At 35.7% G+C, this 21351-nt stretch overlaps 3 protein-coding genes across 4 annotated transcripts; 1 reads left to right on the top strand and 2 right to left on the bottom strand.

Moving 5' to 3' along the window:
• Positions 1–2909: 2909 nt before the first annotated feature.
• Positions 2910–5575, bottom strand: LOC21408320 (3-ketoacyl-CoA synthase 11). The gene is made up of 2 exons (XM_010100672.2): positions 5358–5575; positions 2910–4826 (listed from the first exon to the last, which is right to left on the bottom strand). Exon 2 carries the CDS (start codon positions 4817–4819, stop codon positions 3275–3277), a length of 1545 nt encoding a protein of 514 aa, XP_010098974.1. The 5' UTR covers positions 4820–4826; positions 5358–5575; the 3' UTR covers positions 2910–3274.
• Positions 5576–10757: 5182 nt separating this feature from the next.
• Positions 10758–13082, top strand: LOC21408319 (protein CHLORORESPIRATORY REDUCTION 6, chloroplastic). The gene is made up of 4 exons (XM_010100671.2): positions 10758–11010; positions 11754–11885; positions 11989–12197; positions 12345–13082. Exons 1-4 carry the CDS (start codon positions 10788–10790, stop codon positions 12549–12551), a joined length of 771 nt encoding a protein of 256 aa, XP_010098973.1. The 5' UTR covers positions 10758–10787; the 3' UTR covers positions 12552–13082.
• Positions 13083–13821: 739 nt separating this feature from the next.
• LOC21408318 (pentatricopeptide repeat-containing protein At1g31430) lies at positions 13822–19835 on the bottom strand. Of its 2 annotated transcripts, none has more exons than XM_010100670.2 (3): positions 19666–19835; positions 17405–19485; positions 13822–13995 (listed from the first exon to the last, which is right to left on the bottom strand). In XM_010100670.2, exon 2 carries the CDS (start codon positions 19423–19425, stop codon positions 17557–17559), a length of 1869 nt encoding a protein of 622 aa, XP_010098972.2. In that variant the 5' UTR covers positions 19426–19485; positions 19666–19835; the 3' UTR covers positions 13822–13995; positions 17405–17556. The 2 variants fall into 2 exon arrangements, with proteins under 2 accessions (XP_010098972.2, XP_024023087.1); XM_024167319.1 differs by lacking the exon at positions 13822–13995 and adding an exon at positions 15436–15962.
• Positions 19836–21351: the final 1516 nt, after the last annotated feature.

Below are 21351 nucleotides of genomic sequence, written 5' to 3'. Positions count from 1 at the left end.
AAATACTATATAACTACAAATTTAAGTTTTAATCCACTCTAACACAAACTCAAAAAGATTCTCAATTCAAATCATAACTCAAATGTGCACATTCAAACACAAACTTAGGGCCCGTTCAATCAGGTGATTCAAATTTTTAATTCGAATTTAGATGTGACTTTATGTGAGAGCTTTTTACTGTAGTAAAAAAAGTTAAATGTGACTGTTTCTGAGAGTTTTTTACTGTAACAAAACTCAAGTTATAACTCAAATTCAATTCAAAATTATCAATCAAATCACCATAACTCAAAAATACAAAAAAACAACCCCCAAATATATTTTTAAAATACTGGTCTGTATCCGACTACAGTATCACTATCTCACTGAGATACTCGCCGATATCTGGTCACAAAAGGAGTTTCTTATCGAGATACCCGGCAGTATCCGACAGACAACCGCCAAAGGTACCAGAATATCGGTATTTAGTTACGATACTAGGCAGTATCCATCGCAATACAAGTTATCAATCGGTGACCACTGAGTCACCGATCGGTAACCATCGAGTTAATAGCCCGCACCGCCCACAACAGCCAAAACCCGCCATTAGTAACGGTGGCCAACCGAAAAACCAAATAACACGTGGGAAAAAAAAACAAAAAACAAAATCACAGAGAAACTGTTGACGGTGTTTTTCCGACAACTCGTAATTACCTCTTCAAAAACACTCACAGTTCAATCAAAGATAAAAACTGAAAAATAATGTAAAGGAGACCGTTATTTTATAGTGGTTCGGCAATAACTCTTTGCCTAATCCACTTGTGTATGCACTAATATTTCAACCGATTACAAGCTTTTTCTTAGTAATGAAATGATGTCTAACCCTTTTCTGGGTGTTCTGTGCTCTATTTATAGGCCTTTATAAGTGACCTTGCCTTCCCCGTTCTCAAGGAGGAAGCCATCTTCCATCCTCAATATGCAGGAGGGTATGTGAGTTTTCATGATAACAATATCAGAAAATGTGGCTGACTCCTCTCATCTGCCGCCCGATTTACTGACTCCTGCAGTAGTCATTGGATCGATGCTTTCTTCCTCGAGTTGACAAGACTGTTGACGGGTTTGACTCGGCAGGATGTCTCGACGTAGTGGCCCTCAGAGGTTGAGTCACTATCCTCGACGCCTCTCTTCACGTGCGATCTCTCGACGTAAAGGGCACCTTAGCTACAGCCGTTCTCTCGACACCAGCGACCGATTCCCAACAGGGAGTCTCGGCGCCTGTCGTCGAGAGAGTGGTCGATTTCTCGACCACGGCGTAACAGAAACATTCACCTGGAACCACCATCATCAGACTGTACTTCCAAAAAAACGTACAAAAATTACAAAAGTATCAACAAAAGCACAAATAATGTATAAATTCACACAAAAAATTCCAATAAAATAATACCACAACTCCATAAAATCCAGGTAAAATTTGAAAAAAAAAAACAAAAAACATATTCAATCAGGCCTTGGTTAGGAGATCAACGAGAAAGAGTTCGCCAACTCCACCACGGAGGAGATCTGGCCTCAAAACTTCGAAGGAACTTGCCATCTCCACAACGTCGAAGAGATCTTGCCTTCCTTGGTGCCGGCGTTGGGGAGGCGTGAGGGAGATTACCAGATGTTTTGGCACCTTTAATCATTTGAGCCGAAGAAGTTCTAGCTGATTTGAGATCTCATCGCAGCGGCATCGTTGTCGAGGGTGGGAAGCAAAACTCAGATCGACATCTGAAATATTCGGTGCTCTCCTCGACGCAGATCGACGTGGACTTCGACGGAGAATCTCGCCGGTGAGAAGGAAGATGGCCGACAACAGTGAGAGGGAAAAGAGCAAAGAGAGAGAGAGAGAGAGAGACGACGGGGCTGGGCTTGGAGAAAAGAGAGAGAAGAATGGAGGAGAAAAGAGAGAGAAGAATGGAGGAGAAACAACAAATTGGGCTGAGAAGAAAAGAACCGTAATTGAAGTGAGGATATTTTAGTCTTTTTCTCCCAAATTTTGTTCTGCCATATGGTAGAAAAACTGACAGTTTTCCCCCTGTATACATGTCGATCAACATATGTTCTTCGTGGCATTTTTCTTGAATATCTCTCCGAGGATTGCATGCCTTTTCGAGGAAAGCTCGACAGGTAAGGATTGATATAATAAACGATTCGAAATGCGTATAACATTATTTTTTTTATTAAAATTTTATTTTTGTTATTGCTATTAGCAGTCATTTATAAACTCCAAAAGTCCTAGGTCAAGTAAATTAAATAAAAAATTAAGTATAGTAAAAAAAAAAAGATAATTATTACTGCCAAATTACACTTTTATGTGATTGTATAAAGAGAAGTTAACAGAATAAATTAAGGCAACTTTTTAATCAAGGCATCGTGTTTGGATTGCCATCTTCCGACAACTTTGTGAAGTGAATCATATTTGACTTGATGTTTTCCAGCACAATTAGTAAATAAGTCAATAAAAATGACCAACTAACAAGAATTACAATCCCTACTCGCTAATCACTATATTGGCAAAGGGTCCGCAAGTTGGTTAAAGGGAAAAAGGACGCAGGGTCAAGGGGATTATTCTAGAAATTATACTTTTGAGTACGTCCGAATTGTGCTTCTTGTTTCATTTCTCTTGTTTTTATCCTGTTTGTACTTTGTTCTGTTGTACTGTTATTTTGTCGTTGATATTCTACCAAGGAAATAAATAAACAAACAAACAGGCCTTAGCTGTCATTCCACTCACTTCCCATTTTCTGCGATGAAGATCAGATAGGAAGATTTATGTGCTCGGAAACAAAATTGCATTATCTGTAGCTTTTAAGTTGTGCTATGCTTGGTGAAACACAGAAACAAAATCCACACTAATTCATTCATAGTTCAACAGAAATAATGAAAAGAGCAAATAGATAATAAATTTAGTAGGACCTTCCAATTCCATCATCATAAAAATCCGTCACAAATGTTCTACAATCTAGCAGTGAATAAACTCGTACAATTATCCTATTTAAAATGCTCAAAATGTAGTCAACTAGACTAGACTGCCAAGAATCCAGAAATCCAATAACTCCATAGAATGCCACACAAATCCCACCACCCCAAATAAATAAATGTTAATTAATCTTGCTCTCATTATCCCCAGAGACCATCATTAGGAAAGTCAACAAAACATTTCAACCAGACAAAACCTCATCCAAACAAACAGCATCATCAACAAAAATACAGTGACACAAGAATGACTATGAGGAAGTACCAAATTTGAATTGATGTTTTAGATGGCAGACACCTTTGGAACCTCTACTGGGAACTGATGGATCTCGTCCATCCATGGGTTCTTTTCCTTTGCTGGGTTTATAGTCCTTAAAGCCTTCCAGACAGCACTATTGCACTTGAACCCTGACCCGAAAGCTATTTGCCATGTCCTATCTCCTTTCTTCATCCTCCCCTTGGCTTCGGAATAAGCCAATTCGTACCAAAGAGAACTGCTTGAAGTGTTTCCAAATCGATACAGGGTCATCCTTGATGGCTCCATGTGCCAATCAGACAGCTGCAAGTTCTTCTCCAATTCGTCCAAAACAGCTCTTCCTCCGGCATGAATGCAAAAGTGCTCAAAGGCTAGCTTGAAATCAGGGATGTAAGGCTTGATCTTCTTCTTAAAAAGTTTCTTCGCAACCAATGTAGCAAAGAAAAGTAGCTGCTCTGACATTGGCAGCACAAGAGGGCCTAATGTGGTGATGTTGGTCTTCAAAGCATCACCTGCCACTGCCATGAGTTCCTTTGATAGAGAAACACCAATTTTCCCATTGGAGTCTTCTTCTTGGGTAACACAGGCAAAGCACTTATCATCAGCACCCTTGTGAGTACGGACTGTGTTCACCAACTGGTATTTTGATCTTCTTCTGTCGGACCTTTTGTTTGAGAGGAGTATAGCAGCCCCTCCCATTCGGAATAAACAATTCGACACAAGCTTTGATCGATCGTTACCAAAGTACCAGTTCAATGTAATGTTCTCCATGCTGACAACCAGTGCGTAGGAGTTGGGATGGACCTGAAGAAGATCCTTAGCCAGGTCAATCGAAAGAAGACCTGCACTGCAACCCATTCCACCAAGATTATAGCTAATTATATTCCCTCGAAGCTTGTAATGATTGACAACCATCGCCGAAAGTGATGGAGTTGGATTGAACAAGCTGCAATTCACAACCAAGATTCCAATGTCCTTAGGTTTCACTGAGGTCTTCGCCAATAGCTCATCAATTGCACCAAACATCACAGCTTCAGCCTCTTTCCTCGCTTCTTTCATCGATGGGTTTGGAGGAATGTTGAGCACAGCCTCTGGAAGGTAAGTCGAATCCCCAAGGCCAGATCTCTGAAGGATCTTGTGCTGGAAGTCAAGATTCTCCTCTGTAAAAGTACCAGTCATCCGAGACTGGTCCATGAAAATCTTCTTCGTGCATTTACGGGGTTCTTCTGGTTTGTAGCAGGAGAAGTTGACAAGATACACAGGGCGAGGACGGGTGAAGAAATATAGCGTGCACAGGAAAACAAGGAGGGTCGAGCAAATGATAACTGAAATCAAGTTGAATTGGAGATGCTCCCAGAGATCATAAAGATCTTGGAGCGAAAATGTCGAAAGCTGAGCCACAATTACAACAACTAGAGGGGAAAGGAAGAGGAACATTCCATGGGTAATAAGGTAATGGTAGCCGAGCTTAACATATTTTAGTTTGACGGATTTTTTGAAGTCTGGGAGGTTTCTTGAGGATGATGATGATTGTGGTGGAATCAAGGGGGTCTCTGGTTTTGGATCACTCATTGTTCCCCTGATGGACATTTCAACAAATTAAGGATTTGGGTCAGAATAAAATTCAATAAAACTCCATAAATTGCAGTCAATCTGAAAGGCACAAAATGGAGAAACTAAATTGAAATCAAAATGATGTAAAAAGTTACATGGGTACTAAATTGGAAGAAACAAAAAATGGAGGGTTTTTTTCTTTCCTTCCTCAAAACATTCGTCAATCTACATCAACAACAAGTTTCAAAAAAAAAAAAAAAAATCTACATCAACAACTAGAAAAGAAATTCTCTGATTTACCAATTTAAAGAGTACAAAAGCTATATAATTCTATCTCTCTAGCGGATGAAATCCAGCCACATATCAGCAATCCCAGATCGGAATTTTCACATAAACAGCATAATGAGGAAAAAAGAACAATACCCATTTTTCATATTCACCTCAAAGTATTAGAACATTCAACAAATTGAAAAAATTCATATCATGAAATGAAACAAACATGAAAAAAGAACACAATGAAAAATCTCAAAAGACGATCCCAGATTCAAAAACTAACCTCTAGAAGCCGAGTTCCACCACAAACCGCAGGAATCTCGCCAGAGAAACCAAAGGGAAAGGCGCGAGAGAGAGAAAGAGAGCTAAATAAAAAGGATTAATTATATTTAAAAAAAAAAGAAATAAAAAAAAGAAGAGAGACAAAACAGAAGTAACCGGTAATAAAGAATTTGAAATTCAAATAAAATGTATGATAACATGAATTGGAATTAGGAGGACTAGTAGTGCGTGGTGCGTGAAGGGGGAGAATTTATAGAAGTGGAGGAGACAGGAGACACGTGGATTGTTGGATTCTTGTTTTCATCAACCAGCAACGCATTTGCATTTTGCATTTCCATAAACGACGCCATTCACCACGCGTTTTGTCAAGGCGGCGCTTTTTCATTATTCTTCAATTTTATGACTTTTTTTACAGGGGAAAATTTTGACCATTCTTTATCATACCACCTAACGGTTCTAGTCTTTCCAAGTTATCTCGGAAAGGAAAAAAATGCAATCGGTTATTTGACTTTGGTAGAACGCGTTTTCTTTTTTTCTTTTTTTTTTTTCAAAGAGTTTTTTTAGTAGGTCTTAAAAAAGATGAACTACGGAAAAATTTATGTTTCTATTTGTTCTATATATTTTTAATTTGATATAATTTTAACGAAATCTTACAGTTAAAAACTGATTATATCGATAAGAAAATCATATAAAAAAAAACTCATTTTTTTGGTCGATAGTAGAGTATGATTTGTTTCTAGCAGATTTCTATAATAGTTTTTTTAGCATATTTCTATAATAGTCTTGAAAAAAAAAAACTATAAGTAGGTCTTTGTTTCGTTAAATCTGTATAACAAATTGTATGCTTTGATTTAAAAATAATAATAATGTGATTTTAACTATATCTAATAGTCAAAAACATGTAATACCCATATCAAATCCTACCATAAAGGACCATTGTTTTTAACCATTTGATGATATTTTGATGGAAGTTCTCTCTACTTTTAAGAACATTGGCGTTCTTACTTAGCAACCGTTAAATTTGTGTTATTTTTTCAATCTGAAATTTAAGATTTAATGGTTGATAAATAAAAAACACCGATATTTAAAAAAAAAAAAGAAACACCAAAAAAAGTCTCTGATTATAATTTGTTAAGGACTACTTCTTTCTATAACACTAAAAAATGTGTTTTTTTAAATAGTATTGATTTTTATTTTTTATAACACAGTAATCTATACATACTTAGGCTTCGTTCATTTCACCGATTCGAGTTTTCAGTTTTAGGTTTCTACAGTAAAAAGCTCTTAGAAAATGTCACATCTAACTTTTTTTGCTACATTGAAAAGCTCTCTAAAAATGTCATATCTCAGCACGAATTAAAAACTCGAATTCGCGAAGTGAACGAGGCATAATAAGTTTTTTAAACCTATTGTAGCGGCTACAGTGATTTTGACCAAAACACTCGTTTTGGTTAAAATGAGCGTTTTGGCTTTGAGTTTCTTTATTAATGCTTATTGTTTCCTTTACATATTCTCTTTTTTCCTTTACTATTTTCCTCAAAATTTTATATTTTTTGTTCCCGCCCTGGTCTAACGGTTATGGTCTTTCCAAGTTATCTCAGAAAGGGGTAGAGCACTTTTATTTAAAGTCTATTTAAAAAGTATATTTAAATTATGATTTTTTATTTTAATATTTAAATTTTAAATTTTTTAAAAGAAAAAAATTATAGCAAAATTAATGATTTAAATTTGAATATACGAAACAAATGAGATCTAAGAGTTTTTCTAATAGGTCTTGAGAAAATGAACTATAAAAAAAATTGTGTTTCTATCTATTCCGTATACTCTTTTAATATGATATAATTTTCACAAGATTTAACAGTTAGAAACTATTCCTGTCAATAGGAAAGTCATACTAGAAACTCTTTTTTTTTTTTTTGATAGATAGTAGAGTATGAATTCCTTTCTAACAAATTCCTATAATAGGTCTTGAAAGAAACGAACTATAAATAGCTCTTTGTTTTGACATGTATGTATAGAAAATTGTATGTTCTGAGTTTTTTTTTTTAAAATTAATATGATTTTAACTAAATATAATAGTCAGAAACATATACTACCTGTATCAAATCCTAGCCTAAAAGGACCATTGTTTCTAACCATTTGGACACGTTTGTTTAACCGTATTGTATAATAATATATTAATACAATGTTTAATGTGATCATCGTATTGTATAAACTAATACAAATGGTAAATTAATACGGTCTATGTCGTATTAATAAATACGACTAATTTTTTACATACTGTATTATATTATTCTATAGCGGATCCATGATTCATGTCGGGATTAGGCACGACAGGAAGTCGGGGTCGGGCCGACATAAAGTCATGTCAGAACCTATAATTGTTTAAAAATTGAGGGGTATAATGCATTTTTATATATTTTTAAAAAATTACATTTGACCCCTCAATTTTTGCAAAATTACATTTAACCCTAAAATTCTTTACAAATCTACATTTTGACCCAAACTTTTTATAAAATTATGTTTTGACCCTAAAAATTTTAGAAAATTATTTTTTGACCACAATATTTTTAAAAAATTACATTTGACTTTAAAATTTTTAAAATTTTACATTTTAACCCTTTATACAATACGCATAACACTAAATACCGTATTGTCTTATGATAATACAACACAATACAACATAATATAATACACCTTATACAATACAATACAATACAAGCTATCAAATATGGCCTTGATGATATTTTGATTAGATTGACGTCTATGTGACATGGTCACACAATAATCAACTATAAATCCAACCCAAAAAATAATTTATTCTGATTACAATAACTTTTTATACTACACAAAATAATAATCTGTGGTGATTATTTAAATAACTTGAGCTGATAGTGATTGAAAGAACTAAAATTAATTATTGTGAAATAATGTTTAGTACGTTTCTTTTAAAAATCAATCTGTTGGTTAAATGTGTTTTTGATTAATTGTATTTTTAGCAGCAAAAAGGAAAAGAAAAAAAAAGATTAACGGTATCAATTTTTTCCAAGGAAGGCATCCATGTGAAACCAAGATAGGTAGGAGTAAATGACACACAATTTTTTTTTTTTTTCAATATATACACATATATATATATATATATATGTATGTAAATAAAAAAAAATGACACACAATTTCAATACATACATACATACATATTCAAATAACACAATTCAATTGGAAAGTGTAGATACAAACAACGAATGGTTGAGGAACACACAAAATCTGTAATGTTTAATTTTCCATTCTTCACATAGAAACTTCTAGAGATGCAAAGTGAGCATCTTACATTTGCATTCGAAGGTGCAATTTATCAAGAAAATTAAGAATAGCACATAATTAATAATTTGTAACAGGAACTATTTCTTGGGGATGAACTAATTGAAAGTTTAAGTTCGCAGGCAGTTTAGAGTGACTGAAAACTTTTATAGTTCCACGAGTCAAAGTGAAAATTTGGTTGGAAAGTTCATTAATTTTCCTAATCCTATTCCTAATTTTAGAAGTTTCCATGATGACATAAGCGTGTGCATGCGCATCTTCCTTGGACCTAAATTTAATCCCTAAACAACATTGAAAATTTGTCGAAAATCTTGAAATGAGCTGTTGGACTGGGACTTAACGAGGCAAAATGCAAATCTCTTCATGCTTCCTATAACTCCAAGTGATCATTTCAGACTTCATGTCACATCACATGCCGTATGCCAAGGGGGAAAAGAAAAATTTTAGTACGAAACTACGTTGTTCATTTCATCGATTTAAGTTTTCAATTTTAGTTTTGATACAGTTAAAAGTTCTCATAAAAAATTATATTTAATTTTTTTTACTACAGTTTAAAACTCACATAAAGTCACATCTGAGCTTGAATTAAAAACTCGAATTAACGAACTGAACGAGGTCTATGAATATAATATATGTACAGTGCATTCGAAGGATTCTTGTATATGTATATATATTCTATATGGGTGGACCTATCCATAAAAGAAATATTATTATTATTATTATTTAAAATGTTAAACGATTGGTTCAAATCAAACCTCAAAAATATTTGACAAACGCTTGTTCATTCATAGTATGCTTATTTTATAAACTCAGACTTTAAAAATTAATTCTGTTATAATATTTTTTTTAAAAAAATTTAAATTTTAAACGATAAAATTAAAAATCATTATTTGAATATAGTTTTCCAACCGTCTTTAAATTTTTTTGGTTCAAATCATTTAAACCTGTCATCAAACAGGCTCCATGTTATTTTATTTTTATTTTTATTTTTTTTTTCCACTGAGGATTGATAGCACTTGAGCAAGGAACCGAGTAGGAGATGTGGATTTAAGACGATCGACAAGTGTGAGGATACGTGTGCCAAGATATTAATAGCGATGCCAAGAACGACAAATGCAAATTGTAACGGGGGCAAGGCAACACAGTTAAAGAGTTATTGTCCATTAAGGAAACTAACGAGAAGTTTCTGTCCATTTGTATGTTTCATTTTATTTTGGTGATGCAAGTCTATTTGTTTATTTATTTCTACTTCAATAATTGCATAATTGATGGTCAAATACCCATAAATTGACCAGATACCCATTGAAACTTGAAGGGGAATGGTCAAATTTGGAAGAAAGAATCAACCAACTCACTATATTAGGACTTCCAATAATGTTTTGCCACTTGCTTTAATTTGATTTTCCAATTTCCATTCTCAAAAAAAAAAAAAAAAACCGACCATCAAGTACTCTGCCTTAATTTCTTTCCCAAATTTGATGCTAACATTGTTTATGAGTAACCATTCAAGTTATATATTTCAAAGTAACCTTAAAATCTTTCTCGCCTTGTCTCTTCTCCAAATTCAGTCAAGGTTTTCTATTCTACTAAGAGTTCTTCAGTTGACATGTTGAGTATAACATAAGAATAAAAGACAACATAAATAATGCCACTATACATTGTGGCAAGGACGGCAAGGCCAGCATATATGTAATTCTATATGAATAATAAAATGTTGTACCATGAAATTTTGGAGAAATCATGGTCACATCACATGGAAACAGAAACGTAACATGCTGCGGAAAATCTTCAAAATCTCTCTTTCTGAATCGTCGTAACGAGCAAGGAAACAACCCGTCTTAGGCTCGAGACCATCAGAAATAAGACGCGATTGCAAAATGTTTTCCTTGTTGGTTTTCTACTGAACTTTATTACAGTGTCAAATGACAATGCCTACTTTCATTTTTCCTAAACTATCTCCTTGATTAGTATGGTCCGGTAAAAGAGATAAAATTCCTATAAGGTTTTAAAACGTGTGGTCATAAAAAAATGTAGATAAAAACTATATTAGCGGCCCCAAAAAAAATCAAAAGAACACATCACATAAAGCTCACATCACAGAAAGGAAACTTCAATGGCTACTACCTTTCAACATTTGCTCCTTCCACCTTCTCCTTCGCTAAATAAGGTCACTTCTTCTCCTACTATTTCATGGATTTCCTGCAAAACCAGTTCGGATTCGATGCCTTCTTTGGACATCAATTCACTCTCAAAGCGGCAGAGAGGAGAAGTTCTAGTCTCGGTTGCATTTAATCCATCTGGGAATTATGACCTCTCTTTGTTTGATGATGAAGATGGTATGTACCGACTCGTGACGAAAAGTTCTGGAATTTGTGACTTTCATTACAAATTTCTCGCACTCTAGTTCAGAACTTGTCTTTGGAAATATTCTAGTGTGCTAATTTGATAATTTACTAGTTCATATTGATGGAAAAAGTGAGGAAAATTTGTGACTTATGGTGTGGCAAGACTCTTGTTTATTTTAGACTAGTTGGGAGGCAGAAAGAAAAATTTTTAAGATTTGTCATGCATTTCTTTTTTTTTTTTTTTTTTTTGTTTGAGAAAGATTTGTTATGCATGTTCCCTTGCAATAAGAATGAGTTTTGAATTAACTAAAACCATTTATTATTAGAGTTATATTTGAATTTTGACTTAAAAACGTGTAAAGGTTGACATATATTGATATGTTATTCTATTTTATGCTCTAATCGATTTTTGCCATAAATTTTATGTTTTGGAATTTATAGGAGGAAAAGTTTTAATTTTTAGATAATTTAAGAAATGGCAATTTTGTAGTTATAGTTATTAAGTGAAAAAGTTGATATGTCAACCAACGAGAACCAAATGCCAAAATTTAAAGTATAAGATACTTAGAACTAAATTTAGCCCCAATGCATCGAAGATGCTCTTAGTGAGATTCATTCTTATCAAGTCAATTATTTGGCAACAGGGTTTTCATACAGATTATAGACTCATTGCTTATCCCTTTGAGTTATTTTTTCCTAACCAACAAGATAACTGTGCATTGTTTTGTTGACAGATTCACCAAAAGTTGAACCTCCATTGCCACCAACTGAAGGGAGATTTGAAATAGTTATCAATAACAACATAATTAGCCGGCTTGACTTGTCTCCATTCCAAACTGTAACCGGAATTACCTCTCCTTCATCAGGTATCCTCTAACCAACTATGAAAAAAAATCTTGTTTGATATGTTCTCAGTTGTTTATGACGACATAGTAAGTGACAAAATTTTACTGTTAATATGCGGTTTAGTCGATCCAAAAGAGTTTCTTGAGCGAACAATTGGCTTCACCATAAATTACATCAGGGAAGATCCAAATGATATTCGAGAACTCTCCGAAATCCCCGACATAAGACTCTGGTTTTTGAGGCTTGATGCTGCTTATCCTTGGCTGCCCGTCGTGTTGGACTGGCGGGCAGGAGAGCTTGCTCGATATGCTGCCATGTTGGTTCCTCACCAGGTACTGACTTTTAATTGATCACAAAAATTAGATGTCAATCTAGCCCAAACATGTCAAATAGTATTTCCTGAATGGATGAATAACCATTCACTATAGCTGATTAAAATGGTTCTCTGGTCTAATATTTGTGAACAATTGTTTCGACAGATGAGCATGAAAATGGGTGTTGTGTTCAATCCAGAGGCACTGGAATTGTTCATCTTGCATAAAGTCTTCATTGTGTATTCATGGTTAAAGGAACATGAAATTCCAAGGCCTAGACTGAAGACCGGTGACATGGCTAGGATGCTCGGATTTGGAATTGGTGATGAGCTTTTTGACTTGATTGACAAACACCAAGTTTCTACATCGTAAACCAAAAAGACTAAAGATCCCACATTTTTTCCACAAGATTTTCAAGATCAAGAATTATGTTCAGTAATTCCCCTTGACTTGTGTTAATCAGTACTGCAAGAAGAAGGAGCTGCACAAAACCCCTAGATGAAGAGGAGAGGAGTAATCAGTGTCAAAAAGGAGCTGAATCCACAACAAAGACTTAATAGACCAAGAAGAGCTCAATTTCTTCTGTAATTAGAAAGAGCATAGTATTTTGCTTTTTTTTTTTTTTTTGGAACTTCAACTATTTATGGGGGACCTCTAGATTTGATACAATGTTATCTGTGGCTTCCATTACAAACAGAAATAACGAAAAAAAGAGGTCAAAATTCTAAGTGTTACAAAGGGTCTGTTGTGTATAAGCCAGTAGACTTGCAAAGGGTCTGTTGTAATGTATTTTTCAATTCTTCACCTAGAAACTTCTAGAGATGCAAAGTGGGCATCCTACTTTTGCATTCCAAGATGTAATTTATCAAAGAAAAAGAAAAGCGCATAATCAATAATTTGTAACGGGAATTATTTCTTAGAGATGAACTCATTGAAGTTTAAGTTCTCAGGCGGTTTACAGCGACGAAACTTTTAATTCTACGAGTTAAAGATCCCGTTCATTTTGCTTGTTCGAGTTAACAACTTGAGTTAAAAAGTAAATTCATGTGAGAAAAACACCGTAGTAGAAAAGGTTGAATTTGAATTTTTATGGGAGAAAATACTACAGTAGAAACTTGAGTTAAGATTAGAACTAAATGAAACAGAGTTAGTGAAAATTTAGGTCGACAGTTCATTAATTTTCCCCAATATCATTTGTCCTAGGTTGATAGAAACGTCAATACGAGGAAGTTGAGTAATGTGGCTGGAGTCTTTCCCGCGCTTTCTCTAGGTATTGGAGAAGTTTACATTATAAGTGATAACATAAGCGTGTCTGCAAAAATTTTTTCCTTCTTGGTTTTTTACTGAACTTTATTACAGTGACAAATGATAATGCCTACTTTCATTTTTCTTAAACTAACTCCTTGATAAGTATCATCTGGTAAACTGAGCATGAAAAATATGTATGTATTAATTAGAAGAAATAATTTTTATTTATTTATTTATTTTTTATACATGTATTGAAAAACTAGTATATCTTCTGATATTTTGGTCAAAGGGAAATTGTTAACTCTCAAAATGCTTAAACAAACTTACATAAATAGATTAATTAAAATCAAGCAGAATAATTGGTAATTGATTTGCTGATTTACCAGGTTGGCTGCAACAGAGTAAAATCACACTTCTCTGCTATATTTTTATTTGAAATTAAAAGAAAAACTAAACAAGGGAAAGAACTTTGTGTTCCCAGTGTCATCAAAATATCAATCCAAGTCAGGTTCTTTTGCCCACAATTGATCCATTACCATCAAATTCTCCATAATCCTGTCACCGAAAACTAAAAGAAGTCGCATTAGTACCCTTGCATATATTAGGCCTGCTAACTGAATATAAGCAAGTAACAAAAAAACAACTGAATATGAGCAAGTAACAAAAAAACATTCAACTCAAAAGACTAACAAAATCATTACCTTGTACAACCACCAAGACTCCAGCAGTTCAAAGAGAAAAAAAAAAAAAAAAACGGAAAAAAGAAAAATTGTATAAGAATGTGTTTTAGCAAAAGGAAAAACAGAAAATAAAAGACTTGCATATCCTTTACTTAACCAGAGACGAGTGAATTGTGTTTTATCAGGTCAATAAAGATAAAAATAAAAAACTAAGTTTAAGGAGGGTTGGAGGGATGGAGAATGTGAAAGATGGAGAGGATTATGATAATTCTTTATGTTGTTCAGTAAGAGGGAGGGAGAGTTGAGAGGATAAATGATAATTTTTTATTTAATTACTATATTATATGTTTTGTTATTTGTTAATAATTTCTTTTGAAGGGTAAAAAATTCAATTTTTTTTTAATTTAGGGTGGATTAGTTAGATCCTTCATCAATAGAATGATCCAAAATGGTAGGCACGGAAGGCACTCTCTCTCTCCATATTTCCTCTCCCTCCTCTTCTCCTTCTGTCCAAACAAAGGATTCACCCTCTCCCTCCACCCCTCTTCCTCCCTCCTACCAAACATACCCTAAAAGAAGAACAGGGCAACCTTCAAAACAAAAAAATTTAGGGAAAAACAACCTTGTCTTTTAAGACCAATCCAAGTCTAAATTTTTATTTTGGTGAGATAAATATCCCTCAAGGCCTCAGAGTGAACCTGTCTTGAACTAACAGAATAATCCCGTATTATTAAAGACAGACAAACAAGTTACCAAGGCATTTCACAATTGGACCCAATTCATAAATTGCCCAAAAATGTACACCACGCAGAGAACAAACAAAAAATTTTCTCCTTCCAATCTCAGAAATATCATCAAACACAATAATAAAAGGAAATCCATCCAAACTCTACAATCCAAGCACAGTACTAGTGAAGCAGCAAAAGTACCACACGAGAATTTATGCAACATTTAACCATGCAAAATTTTCAAAGTGAATTGATGCGAACAAAATTCCATGCTTCGGGGGATGACATAAAAAAGAAACCACTGATTATAAGAACTAATACTCATATAAAAGGTTCAAGAGCTAACTTCTGACTAAATTTCCCCAGTGGTTGCATGATCCAAACCATAAAGAGTCGTACTTCTTGGTAACAAAATATAAGCCAAAAAGTGTACAACCCTAGGATGACTAATCACATGATTCAACCTATAAGAAACACAACTTCCTAGTGACAATTATAGACAATCTACAAACAAAAGAACACTAAGAAAAACACAATCTCATATTTGAACAGAAAAACAACAAACGAAAATCAATCAAACCCAGCAATAAAGATTGGTTGTAAAATGAAAAAGAAATACGATTAACCAATATTTAGAATACAAGTCAAACAAAATAGTACCATACTAAGTAATTTCTAAGAAGAGAAGCATTGCCGACACCATGATGCAGTGGAATGGATAAAATATGATTTTACTGGCCTAACCCGGGAGGGACATGGGGGCGTAAAAAAGGGGATCCTATCAACTTGTTCCGACCTAGGATAATAAGCTCATGAGCTTAGTCTTACTTCACCGTCGAGAAACGAAAGAAGACTTCCATCTCCAAGTTTAAATTAGACGTAGCTCGCTTGCTTCTTTTTGGGTGTGAAGCAGTGTCAAACCAAAATGCCCAACAAGCATTAGCTCTCCCTGAAAAGGAGGTGATCCAGCCGCACCTTCCAGTACGGCTACCTTGTTACGACTTCACTCCAGTCACTAGCCCTGCCTTCGGCATCCCCCTCCTTGCGGTTAAGGTAACGACTTTGGGCATGGTCAGCTCCCATAGTGTGACGGGCGGTGAAGACGGCATATACAAACCCAAATCTACCTAAAGAAACCCAACAACAATGCAACTAAAATTAATAATTACTATATCTAAATCTCGCTACATCACATCATTATAAGTTCAATGCAGATCTTCCTCTTTCAGATAGTACAAGAAGAGTTTTTTATCAGCAGGACTGGACCTAAAAAAACAATAGAAGGGGGCATGGTCACACTTTGTCATATCGAAAAATCAAAATTGAGAAAGTACCGACCAATAAACACAATATGCACACTACTGAATAAAGGAAACTTCTTTGTTACTTAAGAGAGAAATAATCACAGCCAAACCTCTCATTCTTTGCAAGTACTCAAATGTTTAAGAACAAAGTAACTTCCGCATGATAGAACAAATACTTCTGGCTTAGGAAAGGTAACATTGTTCACAATACTTTAGTGATATGAAGTGTATGTATCGCCAAATTTTAACAACTTGCTGATCATTATAAATTGAACAATTTGATAACAAGATGGACACAGAGATATAAAATGAAAATGATTGTTCTACTAGAATATAATATACTTTTACAGAACAAAACCTCATATAAATGCAGATTTACCGAACAAAACCTCATACAAATGCAGATATATGCTGCTAAACACCACACAGAGTATAGATACCAGATAATGACAGTGAAGCATTATAAATCCAGATAGCCTTTGATTCACACACATATCTATGTTGCAAGACGCAAAGGCCAAGCCACACGCTAATCTACGCCGTTACAATTTCTCAAATCAAAATGCACCAAAACTGAGGCCCGCTAATTCCCCATAAAACCCCACAGAAAACCATCAACAAGAAAGAATAGCAAGGTTTTTCCACAAACAAATAGAGCAAGAATGCATTATTGAAACTAAAAAGCCAAAAAAGTGAAGATCTGTTTGGAGGAAAAGAGATCGGAAAAGAGCAAGAGATTAGTACTTTCAAAAGAGATAGAGAAAGAGTTGCTGTCAGAGCTTCAATTGGCTGTCAGAAGTCTGCTAGGGTTTTTCTTCATAGCAGAAAAGATGGGAGAAAGAACGATACAGAGAGGGAAAAGATGTGAGATAGAAGCCGGGGAGAATAGCCCGGCAAATATTCTCATTTAAATTTCACTTTCCTCGCTTATTTTCAAAGAAAATAGAATTCACCATTTACCAAATAGCTTTTCTCCTAAACCTTTTCGCTCAAAGGTAATTTACCACATGAATGTTCTCATCATTTCAGAACTAACACACTTCATTTTCAACTGAGCAATAACCAAATCTCTCTCAATAATTAATGAAGTGGAGTCCCTTTAAGAGTTGGATTTCTTTCTTTATGACTAGACAAGGCAAACTCTCCATCATCTTGGATCAACAGGAAAGGACTGTTAAAACTTGCTCAATATTATGTATATTGAGTCCTAAATCATCAATAGTAACATTTGAGAATCTCAAGCCCAAAAGGCACAAAGAAACTACCTCGCACTCAGAGACGAACCTGCTTTTCTTCAGTGGATAAATGATGTGCAATCTTTAGCTGGAAAAAATTCCCAATAAAATCATCAATTATTTTCTGGGATTACATTTCTCTTTCTATTCCAACAGTCTTATCTTTCCCAACAAGGTTTTGATCATTCTCCACGACATGAAGCTGGCCGAGATACATCTCCAGCAACAAACTCGCTTACGACGCCATTAATCTCAATTGAACTACAGCCAGGCGTCTTTCTCACTCCAAAATCTTTCATGTTCATTCTCACCTTTGTCATGTCTTCCCACCTTTCAGCTGAGGCATAGATATTGGCAAGAAGCATGTGAACACTAGAATCACTTGATTCAATATCTGCCAGCCTTCTAGCAACTCGTTCACCCATCTCCACATTTCCATGGATTCTACATGCACTAAGCAACGCACCATATAGTGAAACTAATACCGTATTACTATCATTTGGGATTCTTTCTATCAACTCCTCTGCTTCATCTAACAATCCTGCTCGACCAAAAAGATCAATCAGACACCCATAGTGTTCATACTTTGGTTCGATCATATAAATTTCCATCATCGAGTGAAAGAACTGGCGGCCTTCCTCAACCAAGCCTGCATGACTACATGCACTTAAAACACCAATAAAGGTAATATCATCAGGATTAATGCCAGCCTGTCTCATTTCTGAGAACAACTCCAGTGCTTTGCTACTCCTACCATTCATGGCAAGCCCACAAATAATTGAAGTCCAAGCGGCTGTATCTTTTTCCCTCACTTCTTTGAAGATTTCCAGAGATTTGTCAATACACCCACATTTTGCATACATTTCTATAAGAGCAGTACCAACAACAGCATCAATATCAATTCCATTTTCATTTATGTAGCCATGAATCCATTCCCCTTGCTCTAGAGCTCCCAATTGAGCACAACCTGTGAGCAGAGCAACCATAGTAAATTTATCAGCTTTAACTCTTTTGCTTTGCATCTCCTGGAATAGATCCATTGCGTCATCAAAACGATTATACTGCACATATCCATTGATCATAGCGGTCCAAAGCACAACATCTCTAACAGGACTTCTGTCAAACAATTCTATAGCTTCATCAAGCTTACCGAACTTTACATAACCAGATACCATACTAGTCCAACAGATGACATTCTTAGTCGGCATCTCATCAAAAATTTCCCGGGCCACGCTCAACCAACCACATTTCGCATACATATCCAACAACACATTGTTGATTCTGTCAGTAAAACCAAGCTTGTTCCGAACATAATCGTGAATTTCCTCACCAAGTTCCAAATCTTTCAGTGCTCTACAAGCTGACAGGGTGCTTACAATAGTAGGTTCATCAGGCTTCACGTTGCTCTCTAGTCTCATCCGTCTGAAAACACTAACAGCATCAGAAAACCTCCCCCACCTCACAAACGCAGAAATAGTGACATTCCAAGAAACCGAATCTCTTTCAGACATTTTCTCGAACAACTTCTCGACATATAAAAGCATACCCAAATGACCATACATGTCAATGAGCGAGTTACAAACATAAGTATCAAACTCAAGCCCGGTCTTCACCACAAACCCATGAACCTTTTTCCCTTCCTGAACCTCTCCCAAACACCCGATCGCTTTCATCACAAACGGGTAAGTGAAATTATCAGGCCACAAACCCTCTTCCCTCAAGCGCTCAAAAACCAAAATGGCTCTTCTAAAACTACCCTTCTTGGTTAAAGCCTTAATCATAACATTATAAACGAACAAAGTTGGTTCTTGAATGAAACCGAATATCTTCTCGGCGTACTGCAAGTTCCCAAGAGATGGGTCAGTGCAGAAGGCCATGATCTTGTGGAGAGTGCCTCTGCTTTGCTGTAATCCCCCCATGAAAATCTGGGTCTGCACTTGTTTGAGCTGGTTCAAGGTTTTGCAGTTTTGGAGATATCTTATACATGACTGTTTGCTTAGAGTGCTTTTGAACGAGTTGGTTGAGAAGAAGAAACGGCGGGAAATCAACATGGGCAATACCGAAATTGGAAGAACTACTCAAAACGTTATGGCAATGATCTACATCTGCAGCTAGAAAAACAAATTCTCTGATTTACCAATTTAAAGGGCACAAAAGTTGTATCTTTTATTTTTCTTTTGAAATCTAACCGCGTAATCAGAAATACCGATTATGATATTCACACCAAGTAATGGAACTTTCAAGAAGTTAAGACCAAAAATCTCAAGAGAACAAAACATAAAAACACGCACAAAGAATCGTCAGGCGTAAAAGCTTCAAAATGGTGCTTTCCTCTTTCCAATCCTCTTTGCTTGTCATTGAATTTGAAGTGGAACTTTCTTTTTCGCTTCTTTCTTCCCGTTTCACGATCTTTTCCAGCTGTGAAAAAAGTGTGAAATAGAGGTGGAAGCTCGGCCGCCTGAGACAGTCCAGCCCGAACCCGGCGGGACGATGCAAATATAAAAGAAAATATATATGAAAAAATAGGGAATTTACTTTTGAGTCTTGATCTTTACTAATTATATTAATAAAAAGTAAAAATTTTAATCCATATCTAATATATATAATAATAATTTTAGGTTTAGAGTAGTGCTAAACTTTCCGGCGACGGGCTTGCCCGATGTCCGAAAATTTTCAGGCACGGCGGGCAGGCCCCTCTCGCCGTCCGAAAATACTTTTCTTCGGGCACGGGCTCGGGTAGCCCGAAAAGAGTAAGCCCCCCGACAGCCCGCTGCCGTGGAGAAGGCGTCCCCCGCCGTTCGCCGGATTTTTTTTAAATTTTCCGGCAATACCCGAAGCTGCCCGAATTTGTGCCCAAATTGCCTGTATTTTTTGTGACCGTTGCCCGAATTTTGCCCCGTGCCCGAAAAATGCCCGATTTTTTTTACCGTTAGCCCAAAAAATGCCTGAATTTTGAAAAAAACGGTCTTTTGCCCAAACCCGAACCCGAATTTTGCCTGAATTTTTGAACCCAACGGTCGGATTTTGTGCCGTTGCCCGAACTGCCCGAAAATTTTGTAGCCGTTGGACCCGAATTTTTGGGGGAAATTTTTTTTTTTCAACCCAAAATTTTTCCTATAAATACCCCCCTCCCCCCAACCATTTTCCTCATCCCAAAACTCTCATTCTCTCTCAATTTCTCTTAATCTCTCTCAATTTCTCTTAATCTCTCTCAAATCTCTCTTAATCTCGCTTAAATCTTTCTCGAATCTCGATCTCTCTTAAGCTCTCTCAAAGCGCTCTCAATCTCTCTTATTTTTCATAATGGCTTCTTCTGGTTATGGTGGTGATATTCCCATTGATGCCCAATTCAACATCGAAGAAGGGCAATTTCCTAATGTTTTTCAATCGCAGGAATCGCAAACTATGGAAAGAGTTGCTGATCAAACTGCAAATCCGACCCCTGGTGGACGTACTAGAGGTCGGGGACGCAATGGTGGTGGCACAAGTGGCCGTGGAGGAGAGGCAAGCGGTAGTGCTAGTGCAAGTGTTGCAAGTTCTAAGAAGAAATGCAAGCGCACCTCAGCAGTTTGGGAGCACTTCAACAAATTCGAGGACATTGACAATAACAGTAACATTAAATACGTAGCTCAATGTAAATATTGTGGTGAAAAATTACAAGGTAACACTATTCACGACACTACACACTTAAGAAGGCACTTTGAAAAGTGTCTTCAAAAGCAAGGAGGCGGAGATTAGCTCCGCCAAACGCAATTATCGTTTGACCGCCAAACCGGGGGTCTAAGCACGTGGAAATACGATCTGCAAGTTGATCGTATGAAAATGGCACGGTTAATAGCCACATTAGATTAACCACTAAGTTTTCCTAAACAAAGAAATTGGCAACGTTATATTAAAATTGTACATAATCCTAATGCACAATTTTTTTTTAGAACTACTCTTAGGAAAGATGCATTAAAATTATATAAACAAGAAAA

The sequence above is a fragment of the Morus notabilis genome, unplaced genomic scaffold (genome assembly GCF_000414095.1).
Source record: "Morus notabilis unplaced genomic scaffold, ASM41409v2 Scaffold100, whole genome shotgun sequence".
NCBI classification, from domain to species: domain Eukaryota; kingdom Viridiplantae; phylum Streptophyta; class Magnoliopsida; order Rosales; family Moraceae; genus Morus; species Morus notabilis.
The sequence above is the reverse complement of the archived record's forward strand: the minus strand, read 5'-3'. Positions and strand labels throughout refer to the sequence as shown.

What these genes read in the sequence shown, in the direction of transcription:
- LOC21408319 (XM_010100671.2), top strand. Translation starts at nt 10,788, where the DNA reads ATGGCTACTACCTTTCAACATTTGCTCCTTCCACCTTCTCCTTCGCTA. An exon ending in AATTACCTCTCCTTCATCAG is followed by an intron (nt 11,886 to 11,988) that starts GTATCCTCTAAC and finishes TATGCGGTTTAG; the next exon opens with TCGATCCAAAAGAGTTTCTT. An exon ending in CCATGTTGGTTCCTCACCAG is followed by an intron (nt 12,198 to 12,344) that starts GTACTGACTTTT and finishes TTGTTTCGACAG; the next exon opens with ATGAGCATGAAAATGGGTGT.
- LOC21408318 (XM_010100670.2), bottom strand. Translation starts at nt 19,425, where the DNA reads ATGTTGATTTCCCGCCGTTTCTTCTTCTCAACCAACTCGTTCAAAAGC.
- LOC21408320 (XM_010100672.2), bottom strand. Translation starts at nt 4,819, where the DNA reads ATGAGTGATCCAAAACCAGAGACCCCCTTGATTCCACCACAATCATCA.